This window comes from Lineus longissimus, chromosome 10, assembly GCF_910592395.1.
Source record: "Lineus longissimus chromosome 10, tnLinLong1.2, whole genome shotgun sequence".
NCBI classification, from domain to species: domain Eukaryota; kingdom Metazoa; phylum Nemertea; class Pilidiophora; order Heteronemertea; family Lineidae; genus Lineus; species Lineus longissimus.
In genome coordinates, this window is record NC_088317.1 from 18,137,964 (window position 1) to 18,160,561 (window position 22,598).

Below are 22,598 nucleotides of genomic sequence, written 5' to 3' on the forward strand. Positions count from 1 at the left end.
AAAATAATGGCTTCGCATGCGACATTCTGAATATTATTATCTTGACTCATGCATATGGTGATCAAAACTTTAATAGAATATAAATTGATGATATCGTGAATCCTCAAGCTCCTCGATGACCTTTGATCTGATTCATTCGAAATAAATCAGGTCAGAGGTCATCAAGATTCTTACCTTTGCTATCGGAACCGAAAGATGCCAAGGCTGCCATTCTATCAACCCATGATATATTCCTAGTTTATACTCCTACTCAATAAATCACCACACAACTTCTCGACCCGGTACTCACAAGAATCTTTCTGCAAAGGTGAACTAATGAGAACAACACCCCATAACGAGGATAACGACTTCCTAATTATCCCGCCTGATCAATCCTGGACCGAGGACGATGACCAATATCCTGTTCGGCCCGTATCGGTGTCCGTCTGTCCTGATTCATACGCCTGATCAAAAGCGCTGATTGCAGTATTATGTATCGTTGAATTGGAGCGAGGATTGTGACATGACTACAAGATCTTGGAATGTGTCGGATATGTCTAACTGTATACCTAACTTCCAACAGCATCACTAACCTGCAGGGTGGTACTTTTCTCTCTCTATAAACATTGCGAAGTTACTTTTTGACCATAACTGTAATCATACTGCATCTCACCAGATTCTAATTTGGGGTATTCGCTGGCATAGATGAGATCAACAGCAATACTATCGATGGGGACGTTATTTTTGAAAGGTGAACTAAAGATGAACCAACCTTGTATTAAAAACTCAAATTTGAGCCTGGGTAGTGGAACAACATATGAAATAGTCACAAATATAATTGGCAAAGTAACCCGCGTCTTAAATTTCCAGACTCCAGCCAAGCTCACCCAGGGGTTTATTTGCTCGGTCAAATATCATCTTCTCCGCCATAACTTTGTATGATTGGTAATATGATAATCATATAGCAAGTAATTGTCTCTCGGAGGACAAACCCGATAACAGTATTATTACTCATTACGCCCCGTGATTGCCTTTAGGCTCAATCATTTTTCTCCAAATATATATTTGGCAAACAGCCGCGAAACAAAGTCAACGGTGGTCGATATAAGTAATTGTCAACCTGGAGTCCAGGGAAGCCTACACCTGGATGCAAGGATGGATATGATCTGAGGTCAAGCAGAATGGTTAATACAAGATAATTTTAAAATCAACTAGTTGGTGAAGTGTGACTTGAAGAGGGTAGTTCAAAACACCTACTGATAGTTGCATAACATGGCCTGCTTGTTTAAAACAGGTCATGTCACATCAACCAAATGTGAAGAGAAACTTTTCGAAATCCTTCAATACGTTAAATGTTTTCAGATTCGACACTTTGAGACCTACGATAATCCATAATGTCTAATTACCAAGGTAAACAGCACCAGGCGAACTACAACCTTTATCATGTTTACGATTAATGACTCACTTTCGATTAAAATTTGAGTCAGATTGCTTTAACCAATCAATTTAAAGTGTCATTGCCATCATCTGAACCAACGCAAACAGCAACAATCATATCAAATCGCTGCAATTTTGCGATTGACTTCATGACAATGGCAATTTCTTCGTTTAATTCAACCCATGGTTTGACTGGGAATCTGAATATCAGCAATGGCACTATCTTGTCTAGTCCACTTTGTCTTAGACTAAAAGTAATATACATTGATATGTACTTAAGTTTGTGGATTATACATTGGATTAAAGCATCCTTAGCTTGAACCAACTCTTAATCCTACTGATCCCTCTAATCCATTGATTTTAGTTTGAGCATATCTGACTTTTAGCTTCAGACCAGCTCCAATATGTCCAATGACAAACATCCAATAAAAAGCACATAATTTTAATTGAATTACATTAATTTTACCATCTTTTTTGTTGTATGTCTGCCAGGGAACGATATAATACCGAGAGTAAGACAATCATCACCATCACAATTTCCAGAAAATGTCCCCTTCCATATACATATTTCAATGCTTTAGTTAACCTTAACTGGTTACACAAACTACATCGCAGCTTCCAGTAACAGAAACCAGTCGTCTCAAGAGCCCTTTAGTTGCAAACAGATCAGTGCCACAACTGGACAAATATCCTCCACAGCTATCTCATATTCCGTGTTTCCACTTAAGAACCTGGATATATCTCGAATGTCGATCCCTGGCCTACACCTGGATTTTTTTTCCGGACAAGAGCATTCTATAGTATCTCCGGTTCAAGAAGAAAAGCTTTCCCATAGGTGGTCGAGTACTTCGGCTACTCTCCAATAACAATTGCCATGTTGTCGTGGCTACGTGACATGTCATAGTGACAGCAGTTGTTCATTTGCGGAGCACATTTCCGACTTGAGGGACAAGCAATCTTTAGCTCAAGGCGTATTGAGACCAACATTGTTCTTTAGTGAAAGAAACTTTTAAAAGAATTATCCTCCTGAGATGACAGAAAGAACAGGTTGTAAGGCTCTCTCCCAAAGGTTGTCACGATCCAAAGACCGCTGACATTATGATTACAAACACACTGAACTGTACACCCCTTTATTTGCACGACCCGAAAATGAATGAAGTTGCCCCAACTTTGGTTTTTGTGGTCTCTTGTATGTGTGTTTTCGGAGATGGCATTCAATTAACAGAAGTTGAATCCTAACAATGGTTACATGGTACAGCAAGAAGCATTAAGAATACGTTCCCCTGTCCAAATTACACCCAAGTATATATATTGAAAGCCAGCGAAATTTCACGTTTTGTTCTAGCCAACATGTAGTCTTAGGCTACAAGCAATATTGACCGATTTTAACAAAGAATTTGATGCCTACATTTAAATTTGATTCTAACTATCATTATTTCTATAACAATGTATAATCCATGTTATCGAGAAGAAAAGTGAGCGAGATGATGGCCAATCCAGTGCAAGTCTGGTTCACGGCTGCATGCCTGATAAACGGCTCTCATTTCATGAGACTACTACAAATCGAATTTAATCAGTGTATAATCACCATGTAGCACTCTTAACGATCAGATTCAGGGGCATTCAAGCCCTCAGTAATTTGTGTGATTACCCACTAGAGCACTTACAGGAATCGTTAAGGTTTTCAACTCATGGACTACTGCCTCCCTAAGACGATAGCCGTGCGAGTTTACCAAACATCTCAAATATGCGTGGAAGGACCAGTGATGGCACTTATCACTAGAAACCAGCATAACAAACCCTTCCTGAAGTCCCCCTCAATGCCGACTTTTCTGTTTTGCACCGAATATTCATATTCTCTCACACTTATAGAAATCTTTCCTTTAGCAAGTGAGGAGTATCAACATGACCACCAATTATAACTTTAAAGGTTGTTACACTCTCACCCTCTCATGGTTGGACATAAATCATTACCCTGACTCAAAGTTTCCTCCCGCCATCAGCAAACCACTTCCAAGTACGATTCATTTTCTCACATCTAACTTCTCAGAACGATTACTTGCTAACTGGCCCTCGTCACTGGTCAATATCTATTACTGAACATGACATAATATACTCCGGTCAAATAACGGCCCTTCGGGGATTCTGTGAAGTGATGCCCAGCATATATAGTAACCTGTAAGTTGTTTGCTAACGCTTTCCGCTGTAGAACAGTTGGGCTCCTGCCAAGGTCTCACCAGAGAAATGGCTACGACAGCCCCTGGCGTAATATGCTTTCGTCAAATAACCCAACGGAGATGCTTTTAATATCATATCGGTTATCTTTTATTCTTAGAAAAAATGGCTATTCACATACAATGGTAAGGACAAAATTGTTGCCAACTGAAAATCAGCAACACGATAAGCTGAAAGAATGCCGCAACAACATCAGTACTTGACTGACCGTACTACTGCTGACCTGAATTGCCATTCACAAGTACCAGTAATTACCATATAAGGTCCAAACCACGACCAGGCGCAGAATTATGCGACCATTCATTTTTGAAGCAGAAACCTGAAACTGTGTTTCCAAAGCTTTGCCAAGGGAAACGATACAGTCCCTTTATGAGCTGAAGGTCAATTCCTGGTTGCTCTTCCTGAGCCATGAACCTTGCTCGCTTTTGAGGCAAAAGCGTGAGAAACGACCGCCACCTGCCACACTACAACTGCTTCAACCATTGGAGAACCTTCAAGAAAGACAGTGTCCCTGACCAGTATACCCCAGGAGCCTGTCGAGTATTTCAGCTACCACAGGCAAAAGGACCTATGATGGAGATTCTCCATCATAGATCAATGGATGGCCATTGATGATTAATCCTCGTCATAGATCTAATCAAAAATACACAAGGCGAGCGGACCCTGACCTAATGGATGGAGAACTTTGCCCGTCACACCTGGACAAGCTGTAGATTCGCCTCTCCAACCACAAAACTGTAACTTTGGAATCCAACCTTTCGTGGAATTAAAAAAGATTAAGAAGGCACCAGCATTACTGATTTAAACATCTCTCCTACTGAACGAGAAGGCGTTTTTACCACTTAGCAAAGTTAAAAATACTGACATCACAAAGTCAAGATGAGGAAACCATCAAGCAGTCCAAGCTAAACCAGTTCATTGATAGTCATTTCGCTTCTTATGTCTCCGAAGAGTAACTGCCTGGCTCCTCAAACAACACAAGAACTGCCCACGAGCGATTCCGCAGTCCCTGACCAGCATACGCTAACTCACAGCCACACACATCAGTGATAGACGCATTAAAATTTGATCCGGCAAATTTGTCCTAATTCGATGCTATCTTGTTTGGCGATTATCTGCATGAATTGCCTTTACTGGATCTATTCTGTCAATTTACGCTGTGTCTCTTCGCATTGATCGCGAGATTTCAGTAAATGGATGTCTGGTTTTTCATCGGGGTTGTGTCAATCAACCAAAGTGACCACGCGGGATGCGCAAACGAGCGCGCTTAATACAAATGTCAATTTTATTGTCGCAGTGAGATCACGAGCTTGACGTTGGCGTTATGATAAATTAGGCTAGGGTTGGCTGTACCCGAGGGCTTTCAAGGTTTATGCGCAGGCTTCTTGGCCAAATTTCTTTTTGATTTATGGTATTTGGTAATTACATTATGGGTGTTTGGGGAACCTTTGTGGCTTTCCAGGCTCTTCTTCTATCTTTTTACACTCTTTAAACAATGCCCAGACATTCGATATTCCACAAGATTTTAACTATGTCTACCCTTGCATGTTTTATCGTGGTTCTGGATGACAGATGCAAACAGCATAGATGAGTGTACCTTTTTCGACTAACCGAGTACCAGCAATGATTCCGACTTGGTTTTCAAAATCCAATTTTTTTTTCTTTGCAAAAAATAATTTGATTGGGAAAACCCAAGAAAACGTTTGCTTGGAACATTTTAACCTGATATCTTAATCGGCCAAAATTAATATCAGAAAAATTACACCTTTTTAGAAATGTTCACTGTTCAATGAAATAAGGCCAAACAAATGGCTGGCTTACAGTGCATGAATAGGAGTTCAATCTCCGCCTATTTTGGGATAGCGTTATATCCCGACAGACTGCCAGTAGCCATGGGTAATCGTTGGTACTTGCATGGTCTGCTAGCTATATGGTATGCTAATGACCTCTGAGACTCGTAAGCTCCGGCAATAATGTTTTCACGAGCACGATCTGCATCAATCGCTCAGAAATGTCTGTCAGAACACATAGGTCATGAAAGTCCTATGTGTTCATATTAAGAGATACGTCAATTCAGCCCCTCGTGGCGGCCAGAAGTTCTGATGGGAGTAATGTTTGGCATGATATAGCTACTATATCAATGACTTGCTGCAGGCAGTGTGCCCGAGAGCATAGCTCAAGCTTCGAATAAGTCAGACTGGCATCAGTGTCATGGTTCACACATTTTCAAGGTCAAGACTGTTAAGACATGATCTTAATGCTAATGCCCAAATGTTCAGCTCTCGTGTTTGATGTTCTCAACAAATTATTTGTTACGTTAGTGAAGAACCTTTTCAGCTTGGTGACTGGCACTAACAGTGAAGCCCGTGACATGACACGGAACACAGGCATGTGCTGTGAACCGCCAAATTCCTGCGTTCATATTATCACAACTCCATCGTAGTGGAATTTGCTACTGCCCACTGGGAGGAATGCCAGCTTGTGATACGATGACTGCTCAACAAAATTCCGGGGGCAACAGCCAATAATGACACTGACCACTACACTTGCCTGCTTTGTGTTCGGCTATCGGATCTGATGCTCGATACTCTATCACAAACCGCACCACTCCAGCGTGCCCAAAGATTATTTGATCAATTTGTCATATCAAATCATGGGAGATATTGGTGATTTCTGATGTGTTTTGTTCGTGCTATGAGACCTCCTTAGACGTTCTGTAGATACTTTGCAAAAGTTGAGAAGCACCAAGACAACTGTCAATGCTATTTGTCACTTTGACAAGAACATGAAAAAACAATTCAATCCTCCCTAAAAAGACAACTGCCCCACAAACAGAATGCCCAGCATAACAAAAGAATATGATCAATGCACGCTTCTTCCAGCACGGCTAGCACTGTACACTCGTACAAAGCGATCACGGTCCTAATCTCCTATTGACTCTCTGACTCTAAACACCATTTCTTTGTTTTCAAGACAGACCATGCTTATAATCACATTACTGCACAACAATGCATAATAATTCCCCTGGTCTCGCCAAAGGAAAAAATCAATCGCTCTGAGAGAAAGTCTGTCCCAAGGTGCTTTTTTATCTCAAAAGACCATCAAACCCAATGAATATGAAATGAAGCTACGAGGCGTGCCCGATCAATGGACATTTGCTTGCCATTGTGAAATTAGTCTGTGCTAAACTGATTTCAACATAATATTTATAACAACATTTAGATGATAAGGCTAGTGTAATGATGTCCGTGTTAGCAAAAGCATGTTGTACCGAGTCAAGGCATCGATTCAGAAGTTCGATATCTCTGAACAAGGTAATAATTGAATAAGAATAATGGGTGAAGGCTGCTTGGTTTTCAGTTTGCAAGCTTTATCTGGGAAATAACAAACGTAGAAGCAATAAACATGAACATAATCCATTGTAACAAGGCTGCTTGGTTTTCAGCTTGCAAGCTTTATCTGTGAAATAACAACCGTAGAGGCAATAAACATGAAAACAATCCATTGTAACAATATTGCCACCATGTACTGTCTACATGTAGCACATACTATATCGTGTTTTCTACAACTGACCTAAAGCAGTACAGAAGTCTGTGTTTCTATTGAGTAGCACAGCAGAAAGTCCCGAACGACACCAGTGAATATTTTATCAATATTGACCAAAAACCAAGGGTAAATATGCAAAATGAATTACTAGTCGCTTCTTCCTTTGGTGATAAACCATGGCAACTAATACAAGACAAACAACGATAGTGGTAGCTCGGAAGTTTCTGCCGCAAACAATTTCAACTGACACCAAGCTGTCTGGCAAGATTTGAATAGTGAGTGTAGTAGAGGACTACAACATCAACAGCCACACTCCACCAACATTTCATCTAAATGGCCAGGTCTCGTTCTGCCATGTCATATGAGACGGTGTATGCTAATTCTGGACAATGAGGAGAGGTGAAAGAGATAAGTGTTGGCACGAGTTGATACAACAGAGGTCCAACATCAGAAGAACATGAGGGCCTACTGATCAACCTGACACAGGTTGGACCCAGCCCAGACTTTCCAAAAGGAAGTAGTGAGATCAGCCAGACGCAATGACAGACCTGATCAAGACAATGTGGTTAGCAGTAAAACAGTTTGGTTCCCATAAACACTGCAACTGACTCATCCCGCATCCCCTAAACAACATTTCCTACAAAAACATCACAAGAATATACCCTTCGTCTCTGTGGGAAAAGCAATTTGAACCAATTCCTCATCTGTTATCAATGCTAATAGACCAAGTTCTACGCGTATCAACCAGAGTTAGATGAATGAATTATTCATTACTCTAATCTTGTTCATTTGTTGGTATTTGTCGTCGTATAACCGCGTATCGCTGATTTATTACCAATTATTGCCGACAAAAATACGTATTTGGGAGGATGCTGACAAAAAATCAAACGATGTTGGTTCAAATAAATCTTCTTTCAAGGATTATGATGTTTAATTGTGTGGAATAATGCCTCTTCGACGAGTGCTCCACTGCAGGAAACTAAAGCAATGTGAAACGATCAACTATAGCAAAGCAACAACCTCTTTTAAGGCAGCAATGCACGACAGCAGCAACTACCTTTTTGAGGCAACAACCCACTGTAGCAAAGCAACTACTTCTTTTGAAACTGCAAGGAATTCACTCTAGCAAAGACACTACCTCTTTTGAGGCAGCGATGTCATCAAATATGAAGGAGGCCCCCAAATGGCCAGATAACTAAGTGTGATCTATTAACCATAACCTAATGATCCATCATCCAGGGACATATTCTTCAGAATGCAATCAAGGGCATGATGAGCTTAGCCCGTGTGATGGTGTAATGTGCTTATTACTCAAGTAGTCCACATCATATGGACCATGAATACATAATGTGATGGGTGGTCAGTGGGGGATGGAAAGTCCATTCTTATCATAGTACAATCATTAAGAAAGTGGTAGGGTTCATGAAAGTGAGGTCGGTACCAAGCTCTAGCTCTGGCAGAGTCTCCCTACAGATTGAGTGCCACTGAGAGAGCCATGTGTTGAACTGAGGAAAGCTAGGAATTTAGTAGTTTCATATTCAGGTTGGAGGAGGTAGGCTGTTGTAGGCCTACTTCAAGCTTGTAGTTACATCTCCAGGCCACAGAAGCAGGCTTAGAATGCCTACACAGTCACCAGGCCCAAACTCTGTGATGAACAGAGAGGGCCTTCAGATGATTAAACTTGCTCACGGTATCTCCTCTGCTTAAAGGAAAATTAAAAAATTGTTGCTGTCAGACCACAAGCCTAAAGGTTAAAGATTACCAATACCCTGTTCCATACAGATAAATCTAACACGAGCGAGAGGTACAGCCAATCATTTTTTCTCCCATCGGAAACCAATTACAAGGACTGATAGTGATTCGCTAAGCCTCCACGACACCTAATCAGACATGCTCCGAAATCGAAAATAGCATTTTTTCACCACTTAGCTGTGACGTCATATTGTTGGCCTCTACTTGAGTGGAACAAGTAGAAGAGGGTCATCTTTACAGTCAACGCATGATATGGTCATGGTGATATTATTTTCTTAACCATTCATGAGCGACCATCTGGCAAAGGGTGTATTTCACATCTGGTCAAGTGAAACTTTTTTAGTGCCTTGGCTCATGAGGCTACAGGTATCTAAATATCATCCAAATTCAAAAAATAAAATCACCAAGGATATCGATTTTCGTCAGCTGTGAATGTATGTCCATCACGCTAAAATAATTTTCCAACAAACATAGCTGACATTTTCTTAGAAGGGCCATGTCAAAATAATTCTCATGCCGATATCATCCGGTAAATCATCAATATCGAATAGCCATCATATTCCGTTATACTCCGTCTCGCAACCCGTTTTAGAAACTTTGTGTCAGTCCAAGTCAGCGCTCAGATGATCTTGCTAGGATAGCATAGAACCTTCAGCAAAATAATTTTTTGGATGGCTGAGCTTGGATAGTATGATATAGAAACCCTGTTCATCATTTTTATGTAATCTTGATGGACTTGACAGTTGTGTTTAGATGTATCGTTGATACTGACGAGATTTTAGTATTCAAATCAGTTTGTCAGGAAAAGAAGAAGAGCACAGGTCACGAGCTGCTGCTTATAACATAGAGACGCTTATACAGTGGAACCATTCTTAGCAGACACATCTCTATTAAAAGGAGATCCTCTCTATAATACGGGACACACGGTTTGGACCAAAAATTAGTTGTTTCGATTCAATTTGACCTCTCTAATGAGGACACCTCTCTATCTATGAGCCCCACTGATGTCTTTAATTGAGATGACTTACTGTGTATGACGTTCGAAAGACGAGTCACGACAAGGCCGCTGAAGCAGCCATGTTAGAAAATAGCAAATGCCGATGTTTGAAAGGAACCTTTCTCCAACTACGCCCAACAGGTGGCAAAATGATGGGAACAACTACCGACCACATGAAAAAACGAACAGACAGCCATGGTGGAAATACATTCTCCTCTCTGAGGTTGGTATGGGGCCAGGCCACCACAATGCAGATAATATTGGAAAACCGGACAGAGATCATGAAATATTCATAAAATATTTTGAAATATGTCTCTGGACCTTGTGGATTCTACTACATCTGAGATAAATCATAATATTGCGAAATTTTGACAAGAGGGAAATTAGAATGCAGCTGATGTCCACGAGATATAGTCTACTTTCTGGTAATATCATAAATGTTTGGAAGAGCATAGCCCATGTGAGTAGAATATCAACCAATCTCCTGAGGGCCGAACGGGTTTGGTTTAAGGCAAGGATACGAGGACATTAGGATTCAGCCGGAGTACACATAAGATGCAGCCAAGTGGTTGCGCGAAAAATGATGTGATGGAATCACTTTAAGATGCCATCTGTATTGGAAAGATGGAAAACAGATATTGAATATGTGCAAGAAATATTTAATTTGGTTCCGACATTAGTTGGAGAGAATTTGTGTACTATGTCTTGCATGATTGCACAGCTAGTTTAATCATCCTTAGGCTAAAACAGAGTGGGTGAAAGTAATAATTTTAAATATACTTAAAAGTTGTGTTCGCCTCAAGGAGTTTGTGTCTTTCTGCTCTTGTAAGTTTATTGATGTTTTTTCCCAATTGCACTTCTGCCTGTTCTCTCTATCGAAGCCCTTCCCATGGTACTTACTATGTATAAGAATTGGAAAAAGAGCATCAGCTTGGGTTGCAAAAAAAATCTGGCATGTATTTTCATTCAAATCTCCCAAATTAGATTACCACTTGGGCCAGGACCGAGATTATTTTGCACCTTAATCACATTACTTTCATGTAATTTGATTTCGTATTGATAATTAATTCACCGCACCTTCAGATCTCATAATTTGATAAACTTTATGGAGAATGTCCAACGCTATTGTTGCCTGTCGAGCGGATTGGTGACAACGCCAGCTCGAATAATTTTTAAATTGGAAATTTAATATTCGTGAGTACGATTCAACAAATAATTACCATACCTTGAGTGATGAATAGATGAAATAAGAAGTAAAGGCCAATGACTCAATTTAAATGGTGAAAGATACAAGAGTTGTGCCCATATAAGGAAAAATCTTTGTCTGATTAAATTTGTTCTTCTGTTTGACATTCTCGTCAAGATATAAATTTCTTCTTAACTGGAATGACAAGAAATAGCTGTACATGCAATGTCAACCAAGCTTTAATGAAATGAACTCATCAAAGTCACACATTCATGATCTCAACTGTTGAGAACATTATTAGCACATAATAGGAAGTATCTATCAGATGAACAAACATGCATGAACACTTGACAGGATTCACAAATCATACTCTATCAACGTTCTTCTTAGTTTTCATTGATTGGTGTAGTTTTTGTCAGTAGTCTATACTTCGAGACAAAGATTACATTCATCGTGCAATTTTAATTGGAATGGTAATACATATAAACACCCACTAATTACGTTTAATAGAAGACAGTATTCAGCACAGCACTGAAGATAAAGTTGTACTTTGAGTTGGTTTGAGACAGACCAAAGTTTCGGTGCAGAAAGATGTTAATCAAAGTGCCATACAGACTATCAGGTTAACGCAGCTGATGGACTACTGCCCAAACTGCAACATGATCTAATCATTTCTGAAAGAGGCTTAGCAGGGAGAGGGATGCCTTCTTTGGCAGCATTGTGTCTTCTAAGTCTCAGACGACTCACTGCCATGAAAACTTGGTTCTCTAAGGAAGCGATTCATAGAACCTTTGCAGCCAGATCTTGCAGACATTTACCAATCCGTGGTGCTAGCATTAGCCGTCAATGTCAGAAGAGTCAGGGCTTCGTACAACCGATACCAAACACAAAACCTGAAGCATTGAAAGCGAAGAAAAATACTTTGTCCTCTTGACATTTTTGCTGTCAATAATAATTTTGACGAAATTTCCCAAATGGCCATGGCAGGAGCGCGGAAAATATCACCCTAGATACACCATGCTTATTGTCTCGAATAAAAAATTATGTAGAAAGCAAGGTGACAATTTCAAGAAAAAGATAATGAAATTTTGACAAGAGTTTGCCATCTCTTCTTTCTAGAGAGAAGTGAGAAGGAAATAGGAGAGTTAACATCCCTACAGCGTATTGTCAACGATGATATTGCATGAAAAAGCATAGTTTTTTTCGTTTATTGGCTAAAGCAGCAACGGAACTGGCTATTTCTGTAGAATGTCACAACCTCTACCAACAAATATCCTGTGGTAGGCGTAGTAGCGCAGGTGGCAGAGGTGTGCATGGAGATTGCAAGTGATTAAAATGGTCATATATAGCACAATCTGCTGCATAAAAAGTCTCAAAGTCTGACAAGATGTATTCTAAAGTAAAAACTAACATCATAGTTCACTGAAATATCAAGTTGTCTTTACCAAAAACCTGTAATATATGGAACACTGACACATCGGAAGCCTGGATTTCCTCACGGTTTCATACGGCGTGCCAAGAGCGGAAAGAGGGCGGTGTGGAAAACTTTTGTCTCTGTGATCTTATGATGCCTTTTTTTAAATGACTTACATCTTCATCCAAGTCGACAGTAACCCGATATATCAAACAAGCTGCCCACCCACACCACAATACAGAAAACAAGAAAACAAATCTATCAGGCAATCAAGCTCTCATGTTACCAACCCACATTAGCTCCATAAAACTGCCCACCCATCTATGAGCATACATGGGGTGTCCCGAATTATCTTTGAATCGAACTGATTAAAACCTGTGTCAAACTGTTGATTAAAAAGTCATATCATCACGAGCCAAGATTGACATGCAGTGTACTGATCTTTGGCTTTAATAATCCGACCTACTACTGATCAATGGAGACAAGCCGTCTTCACCGCTGATGGTAAAAAACCATCACAAAGCACCTGCTTCCCCATTTATAGCAAATGACAGAATAACAAATAACAAATTTCTTTGATCGGTGCCAATCCTCCGAGTTGCTTAATTGTATTTGTCTTAAACTGGCAGGCACAGACATGCCAGCATCATTTTTCCATCTATTATTTGATGAAACAAGATACAGGGTTGGCACGTTGTGTTGTTGCCCACATCTGATACATTGTTGTCTGTAGTCTAAGGTTCTAGGTAGAGTATCACTATTTGTATATGTGGCCTTTCCGACCTGATGTCTTGTATCTACCAAAAGTGTCTGGTGGAATAGGAAAGTACATTTTATCAACTGATATAAATTCGTGATTGTGAAATGGCTAGGCATGCTAGGACGACTGTGCTCACTGATAGCTAAAGAGGCCATGCTGTGATGTCACTAGGATGCCCATTTGGGATGTCAATCTGTGTCCTTGACCTTTGATGCTGCCACACTTCACAATTCACGTTGCTTTGACAGCGACAACGTATGCCACATTGGTCAACAGTGCAATTTTGACATCATCAACATAGCCTCTGCAGAAAACAACTGCCATGCAGTGGAAATGCCATTAGAGAGTAAAGGCAGTGATTTGTTAAGACGAGGTCAAGGTCTAAATGCAGATCAAGTTCAAAATGCAGGTCAAGGTCAAAGCTCTAAAGCATACTGTGATACACCTACAATAACATGAATAAAGATTTGATTGACCTAGATAGTAACAGCAAGCAGCAGTCGTTCATCTACCTATCTAGATAGACTTAAAGATATTTTTCAGTATTTTCTACATTTATGTCATCATACCTGAAGTTATAGTGCCGAAACTTGCACCAATGTCATTACCCACGTCATTACCAATGGATAAAACTGAAACTGAAATATGAGAGACAATCAATACAATAGTGATGAAAAGGCAAAGAAGATATTGATAGTAGAGACATTCACAAAATATCAAATCAACTGATCGAAATGTTTGCCCAAACATCAACATGTTCAATGGAAAGCTGACATCATTAGTCATCTTTCATAGCAGGGTTGGATTTCAGAAATGCTGGTAAAACAGCCAGCAATTTGTTGAGGCTACTGTAATGCAACACCACGCTGCTTCCGTATCGTATCGCCACCATTCCCCAACCCAATAACAATAGCCCCGTTTTGAAGTTTGACTTAGTTCAGGCTGAGCTGTGCTCGATTTGTGGCAGTTGTAGTAGAAAGGAGGCCATCTTTAAGAAAGACATCCAAGAACAGCTTTTCCATAGATCACGGCAAATATCGTGCCATCATCCAAGAACCTGGTTTGAATGTGCCTACACTGCAACTGTGAAGAGCTAAAAGGATGGACATTCTGGCATGGGCCCATAGTAGCCGTATACAAGTACATGTATATCACTCTTACCACTTTATACGCCAACAACCCATCCTCATTCTCCTTCAACAAGCCAACCATGTAATAAGGTTTGCACGTCTTGTTCTGCCCTGAGGCCTCGTCTCAATCATGTTACTGCTATTATCATCCACGATGGTGTCATTCACAAGTAATACCACTATATCACTGGTAGTTGCTCTCGGGCATTGGCTCAATCGAATGATGTACAGTTAGGGTCAAGGCGTACTGGTATCTATGAATCTGGTACAACCATGTTACTGTTATCCAAAACTAGGATGATGTAATCTGTGTATCACCACTACTCTCATCGCCCAATGGCTTGGATATACATTCGTCAACCCTTTAGGCTATGGTGACCCACACTGCAGGTGCCAAGGTTATGCCTCAAGAGCACCAGTGACCCGCCGAGTGGGTCAAGTGGGTCATTCACTGTACCAATGCTGCTATCTTCAAATATGTTATATTTAATGGGTTCCTTACAAGTCATTTACTGAAGATGACGATTTAAAACTGTGGCCTCCATGGAGTGTCGATGGGACGATAGTGGTGATATACTGGTGGGTGGGGGGGGGGGGTCCTCCTACAGCGGAGTGACCATATGAGGCTATTGCGAATTGGTTTGATGTGACGGATCAGGCTGCAAAACCAATCAATATCAGATGCAGCCACCTTGTTGACAAATATGTCAATCCATTTTCAAATTCATGCTCAAGAGGTTTAGGTAGATTATTTATGATTTGGCTTGTCATAGTGTCAGAGACGCCAAAAAATCAGCCGCAATATCTAAACTAGAATCGAAAGGCAGAACATGACAAAATGACAAGGATCCACGCGCCTAATCTTGTCACTTTCAAGTGCAGATTCACAACACCGCAACTAATGGCGTGATAAATTCGCGCTTTAGAAATGAGCACACTTATCTTTCAAAGAACCCAAGTGTCTTACAGTGGTTGCAGAATCTTTGCTGTATCGCAGTAGGTTTTTTTTGCATAATTTGTTCACTGGTTGAGTTTAGATCTCAAGATGATAACGAATTAGACGCCAGTGCCAAGTTTCTTAAGTGGTCTTAAAAGAGAGCTGAATCTGCATAAATTACAACTTCCCTTTTGACTGAAAGTGTTATACTTTGATTGGTGTGTCACTTAGTATTGCTGACAATTAACGCTATCATCACGAATTCACAACCAATTTTAAGCGATAATTTTCACATCACTTCTCAAAGACATATATAATTCATTTATATTTTCCACTAAACATGAAGTTTAATTTCATTTGGCAACCTCTCAAAGATCATTTTGTGACGAACGTCTGCAAATGTTGTTTGGGCGACACATAATAGCAGAGATTTAAGGTTTGTAGATCACCACAACAATATTAGAACAGATCCTTCCCTGCCTTTTAAAGTGGGATGTCCAATTTCAGCACAACATGCTCCTATCAATCAGGGATAACGAACTACCAACGAGAATGCCATCTTTAATCCCAAAGCTGCATGTTTAGCTAAAATGGCAAATGTTAGAATCTTTTCAAAAATCTTAATGACTGTTAAATCTTTTCTGTTGGTGACATTTTGCATAAATTGAGCTCACATGTCAAATTCGTTGCGGGCAACTAGAATGCAGACAGCTCATTACCTTGACTCCAGATACCTGTTGGAATGACTGCATGATCAGGGTGATGAGTACTATCAAGGAGAGAGTCAAGAATCAGGAGGTCGTGGGCTCAATCTCTAAGAATCACCACTTTTTCTTATGTGTGCCTTTTAGCACGACACTTAATCCTCCCTCGACCCATGAGGATAAGTGGGTATAACTTAGAAGTTAACCTGCGATGGGACAGCATCCAATGCAGTCTATGTTAATGCTACAGAACATGGGATGTGTCCGGCCTGATAAGCTATTACGCAGCAAAGACAATAGCCCAGTGCGCTTTTCGACTCCATATTCACTGCTAAGGTATTCTGCTGAAGCAAGACAGACATTCAATAGTTGTTATACCGAAATACGAAGATGCAATCTGACAGGTCTTTTCACCACAGTACTGTATTGCCGAGATGCCAGTCGCCCCTGCAATTTGAACCATCGCTCAGCATAACACCCAGCTAAAAAATGGCAGCATTTCGCGTTAACTATCTTCAAGTGTGCAGTTTCAAGGATGCCAGAAAACGTCATTCTCTACCACAACAACTCAAAACCGGATGAAATCTAATCCCCAAAGTGATTATGCAAAATTGCATGCCGCCGAGATTGCGGGATGAGAGACAAAAGCTGATTGTTTGTGATGATGGCATTTAAATAATTGATTAACCACTCGCTATTGTTTTTCTATTTATCGTTTAGATCTTGTGGTGGAGGGTATCGTTTTACACAATCATCAATATTGATGAGGATAGATTGGGGTAGCGTTGGATCGCAGCTTACTCATGGAAGGCACGTTAAGTCACAAGGCCAAATAATTATATTGAATGTCGCATGAAAGAGAGATAAGGAAAACAAGCTTATTCAGTTATTTGGGGAATACATTACGGTGTTGGGTGTTCCCCTCAACTAAAATGTTTAGTCACAAGGCCACACAGATATGGTCAATGACACATCGTTGGTTATGTGTCTAGCTTGGCCGGCAGCATACTGACGGTAGTTTTGATATACCGAAGCCCCTTCATAATATCATCTAGTTTACTTATCAGTACCAAGCTCTAGTTCACTAGTTAAAAGGACAATTTAAGCAAATGCAAACTCCTATATGTAGATATTGGGAGCAGTGTGTCATTAAATAGCATTCATTTACTCCCATGCATGTCTTCAACACCTCTAGAGTTGCCATTAGGCAAGGATGTAATCGTCTTCTATAAAAAGCCAGCTTAGTCAACCTGTCAATTTCGTCATTGAATCAGATGCTTCTTTGAAATAGATGGCTGCCCAGACTCATCTTTCTCAAAGCCTCATCACTAGAAAACCACATCCAAGACCTGAGAGAAGAATGAACCGTATTCCATGAACCCAATAACTGCACAATGAGTCGCATCCGTTTTTCTCCGGCCACAATACGCCATTGTGTGGCCCTGAATAGCACATCCTAAGATCTCGAAACCTCAATGAATGAACGATAATTGCCGTCCAGTCATATGAGTTAACACTCACGGTAAATACACTGTGAATTATCTGAGATAAGAAGGCACATTAATCGAGACAAAAGGTCCAGAGCAGGTTAATTAACGAGCTGTATGGACAGATGACGAGGAAAATTGTTGTGGTAATAATCACTTTTTCATCAAGTGAACCTTTGTGAGGAGAATGATTTAATATTACGCTATTCACGGAAGTTCAATTGATTATGCTATTGAATGAAGATGTTTCCCATTTGTGATGACTTCATTGGTAAGAAATCGATATTTTCTATTAAAATACTATCTATTGGTGCACTAAGGGACCTTAATTAACCCAATCTGCCCGCTGCAACCAGATGGAGAGTACATTTCTGCCGAGACTTTTTGAGAAATTATCAAAAACAGACATTGAGGTCAGAGTTTTAGGATTCCTAGGGCTGGGCTTACCCATTTCTGATATAAATGCCAGCGCATAAATCCAAACCAGTTCCCTTTTTTTACAAGAACCTGTGTACCTCAAAAACATGCCAATTACCCCGTATCTCGTCATAAAAGCACCACATCAGAATCATAAAATGACGCCAATTACAGAATTAGATAAACCTGCAGCAATGACTACACCTTCTAAACACAAATTATTCAACTCCGCAGCTAACGTTTTTATTCACAAAAGCCCGGCTACATGTCATTCCACCCGAACATCAAATACAGGAGTGACTTTATTACAGCATCTAACAAATAAGAATCCGCAAAACATGGCACAATTATTGTGTTTCAAAGTCGGTGCGTATAGCGTAATGCCAGCATTCATCTTGTGTAGCTTATTTCACCCACACGTTTGTATTCGGGTAACAAAATAAAAAAGCTTCACAGGCGACATTTGAAATCTAACGAAGTTTCACATGCGTTGCTTAAATATCAAAGGACATTTACCTCCTGTTCATGGTTTCACAAGTAGAAGCTCCCTTAGCAGACACCTAGCTGTTAGCACGAAACTGCTTTCTGGTGCCAAGGTGGTCATTTCAACTTAATTTGACCTTTGTAATCAGGACACTACTCTATTGAGACATCATTTATGTCTCAAGGGTGTCCTTTATAGACAGGTTCTCCTGTCAGTTATATATTACTTCTGAGGCATTTTGCGGATTAAATTGACATGGGCTCGATATCTCTAGTGTATCGGTGAGAAAGTTACAATACTATAGTCCATTAGAAGCTCATAAAACATCAATATGCCTGTAAATGAACGCGACTCAACATATGCTCGTAAGACTCATTACCTTCAATCATTAGCTAATTAGGCTAAGGAACATCGGTGGCCCCAGCACAAACACCATGAAGAATGGAAATAGTATAGAATGTGTTCTGGCAAGTTTGGTGCGTTCCTTGGTATTGTTTACATCTTGTCAGAGGTAATGCACAATTTTTTACTCCCTTTCAAGCGTACATTGTCTGGATTGGCGTTTGGTAGTTTTCATTTCATTTTGAAGACTGCACAAGACAGGCAAATAACATTGATGACAACATTCACAATGGCACGCATGTATTACCAATCGGATTTTAGTATTGATAACCTGTACCAAAGGCAATACATGACATTGTTACTAAATCGACAGCTTTGCTATGGAACTGGCCTTCTCAACACTACCTCAAAGGGTTTAGACAAGGGTCACAATGGCAACACTGAAGAGACATATTGACTTCTGAAGCTTCTTCATCAACCTTTTGAGCACCTCAGTAGAAATCGACTTCAAAGCCTACGATAATGAAGTTACTTTGCATGCCTCATACCATAGAAGTTATCGGGCAATTTTCAGAGAGCTGCTCTACTAGTGTTTAGATCTTAGGTTCTAAATCCACTACATCACACAGTCTGCTAGAAGTGAATTTGCACTTTTCTGCCAAACCCTTTAGTCCTTCCTGGTGAATGTATCTTAGCTAACTATGTTAGCTTGAGAGCTAATGACCAGCTAAGCCGCCTAATGAATGGGCTATTGATGAGAGAGACTCTGAATAGGGATGCATGTTAGCTATGGTCAATGGGCAAGGCATCCTTTTTGTGGCACAGACCTCTGTTCGTGACATTCTGTGCATGGCTCAAGAAATATCATCACGCTATTGGTAACATAGCTTATTTTCTAAATGAGACAAAGTGTTATTGTTAACGAAACTGAGATACCCCATATAGCAGTGCCCTTTGCTTGAAGGACACGCCGGCTTCTGAAAGTCTGTGTAGAGTGGTTCTAGTTCAATAAGATAATATGAAGAAAATGGTGGAGTTGCTAATTTACCAAAAGAGCGGATGATGTTGTTGATGTTGTATCTACAATGACAGAGTAGTGGTCTCAAGTAACATTTGTTCAAGCGACAACATTCTGCAGTCATTTCCGAAGCAGATATCAGCCAAAAATCTGCCATGCTAATTTGAACCGCAGCAACTCTATGCAGTAGAGTATGCAGAAATGTTTTAAAATGTAATGTTGCACAGTAAAGGACGTTACTTCAGACCAGCGCAGTGTCTAGCTTCGAAACAAGCAACAAGCTAAAGATTCAATTCACAGACGCCACGGGCTACCTGCTCAGCTAATGACCCACACTTTCAATCTTGACAACCAACAGGCCACTTATTTTCCATATCCTACAGGGGATACCTTTAATCAACTTCACATCTGCGTGTTCATATACCTAGCGCCCTCTAGGGGCAAACTGATGATAACATCAAAAGAAATTTAAATTATCTCCTTCTGTATAAGGTCGCTTTGCTAATAGCCCTTATCGTCCATCACAGATGCAAATGGGGTGAGTGGGTAGTCTTGTTTTCAATTGAGAAGAGCCACCCGGAAGATATCATCTCATCATTTTAGGGATGAAAAAGTGTCAAGGAAGTTACAAAGCAATAGGTTGGGAAAGGTCGAGGAGAATTATTACTAATTTTAGCAGGTGGTTTAATGGATATTAAGTCCGACTCAAAAACCCAAAGTCACTGGCTCTGATAATCATAGCATAGTAACTTTAAGTACAAGTAACCAAATGACAATTTCCAGATTGCGGCCTGACACTATCAACATCTGACATGCCCAATGAAAATACTGGTTAAAGATACCAGGAAGGCTTGATTCATATGTGCGAATACCAGCATCAGGGCAGAGGATTTGTTAGTTCCCCATTATCATACCTCAGGAGCCGCTGGGGTCAAAATGACCTCACATCATCTCGAGAAAATTACCCATTGTCCCCGAAATTACGCCATGCACACCTCATAATCAGCAACCTGATGATATCGCCATCAGAATGCCCTGCCGATGGCAATCACAACACCGGTGGTTATCCACCGTCATAAATTGGCTTTATGCCTGGTATATGCATATATGGCTTCCAGAGTCAACCCTTGACATTTGAACCAGTTTGTCGCTGACCGTGTTCAGATTTGTAGTGAAGCTGATGGTTAGGCTGCAGTCGTGGCAGTGGGGACTGCAGTTTGTGTAAGAAAAGAAGGCAACAGAGCCTTGGTTTTTGCAAAAGCACAAACTTTATGGCGACCGCATTGGCTATGTTGACATTATCACTTTCAGTTTATCTAACGACTCAGTTGGTTTTTACCAACCCAGCCCACTACCATAAAGGTACTATATAATAAGCTGCTGGTACAACAAATACAGTGAATTTCATCATCATTAGCTGGAAAGGAGTCCAAACCCATAAGCAATGGACTACTTTGATAATGTAAGGAGCTCCTTTGACATAACGTCAAGCATTTTCCATCAGATCGTACATCAGCTGAGTGTCTGATGTCATCAATCAAGGACAAACATCTTGAATGATTTTTGCATTTAAAAATAATGTCAGATGAATAAGCTTTGAGCAATCAGTTCCACTTGTGTTGCAACCATCGAACTGAATTTGTAGCGGAAAAATATTGGCCGTCGAAAACAGTTCACTATATCATCGGCAATCAAATTTTTACTTTAAAAAAAAACTAGTTCAGAAACACAACAAAAAGAGACAGATATCTGTAGTTTTTGCCTCTGACATGCCAGGCGCCATTTACCATCTTTTATCACCAGTTCTAGAACGCTCCATTCATCCAAACAGCTCATTACAGCAGCATGGGAAACCACAAGCTGGCAACTGGTTCCTGGGAGGACCATTTCAACAGAATCGTGCCAGACAACTGCATGAGAATTGGGTACAATAGGCAAACTTGGTCAGTTCATGAATTTCCCATTTCCTGTGGAAATGTGATTTTATTAGTTCATACCTACCCAGGTCAGACTTTTGCATATGTACTCATATCGGATCTACCCGAGGAATTATTTAACTAATTACATTAGAAAATAACCAGCCAGTTCACAAGGCTACGTCCAGGCGGCGCCCCTGTACAGCCCATCAACCGTGCAAGCCGCCATATTGCCAGTACTTTTTACTCAAGCAACTCAAGTAAGTCCCGTTGCTGTGGGGACGGACGGGTGGGCAGTCTGACCTGGGTAGGTATGAACTAATAAAATCACATTTCCACAGGAAATGGGAATTTTATGTCGTTCATACTCTACCCAGGTCAGACTTTTGCATCGAATACCAACAACCTAAGGAAGGTGGGTAAACGTGACTTACCATGTAGCGACGTGAACTGTCTCCAAGCCGCATAGCAGAACCCAACGGGTGAGACCGGGATAACCAGACCAAAGAGAAATGGGGATGCTCATGGCTCAACGGTCAGGCCACCATATAAAAGAATAATGGAAAGGCCTTAAGGTTATCAACTACCCCCTAGAGTAAGGTAGCACATCGCATGGTACTTGCTCAGCACACACCTCGCCAAAAGAATGTGTGGACTTAAGAGGGTAACCACCCTCTGCGTGCGGGGACAACCCACAAAGTCTAGGCGGCTCAACCTAAGACATCCGGACGGGGCACATGCACAGGGGAACCACGTCCCGGCATGAATGTCCGCACCTCCCCCCCATCTTTAGAGGGAAGGACGGAGAATCCGGAGTGAGGAGTCCGGCGGGTAGGCTAGGCAGGGAGAACCTAGAC

At 40.7% G+C, this 22,598-nt stretch overlaps 1 protein-coding gene across 9 annotated transcripts in view; it reads right to left on the bottom strand.

The window, feature by feature from the left end:
- Positions 1–22,598, bottom strand: part of LOC135494436 (uncharacterized) — a 411,711-nt gene that overhangs the window by 197,784 nt on the left and 191,329 nt on the right. For 8 of the 9 annotated variants that reach the window (XM_064782396.1, XM_064782399.1, XM_064782398.1 and 5 more), the window contains exon 4: positions 13,876–13,944. The exons of the other annotated variant lie outside the window; for it this stretch is intronic. In XM_064782396.1, the coding sequence (XP_064638466.1) occupies positions 13,876–13,944 (69 nt within the window). The remainder of the gene's footprint in view (positions 1–13,875; positions 13,945–22,598) is intronic. 9 annotated transcript variants of the gene reach the window in all.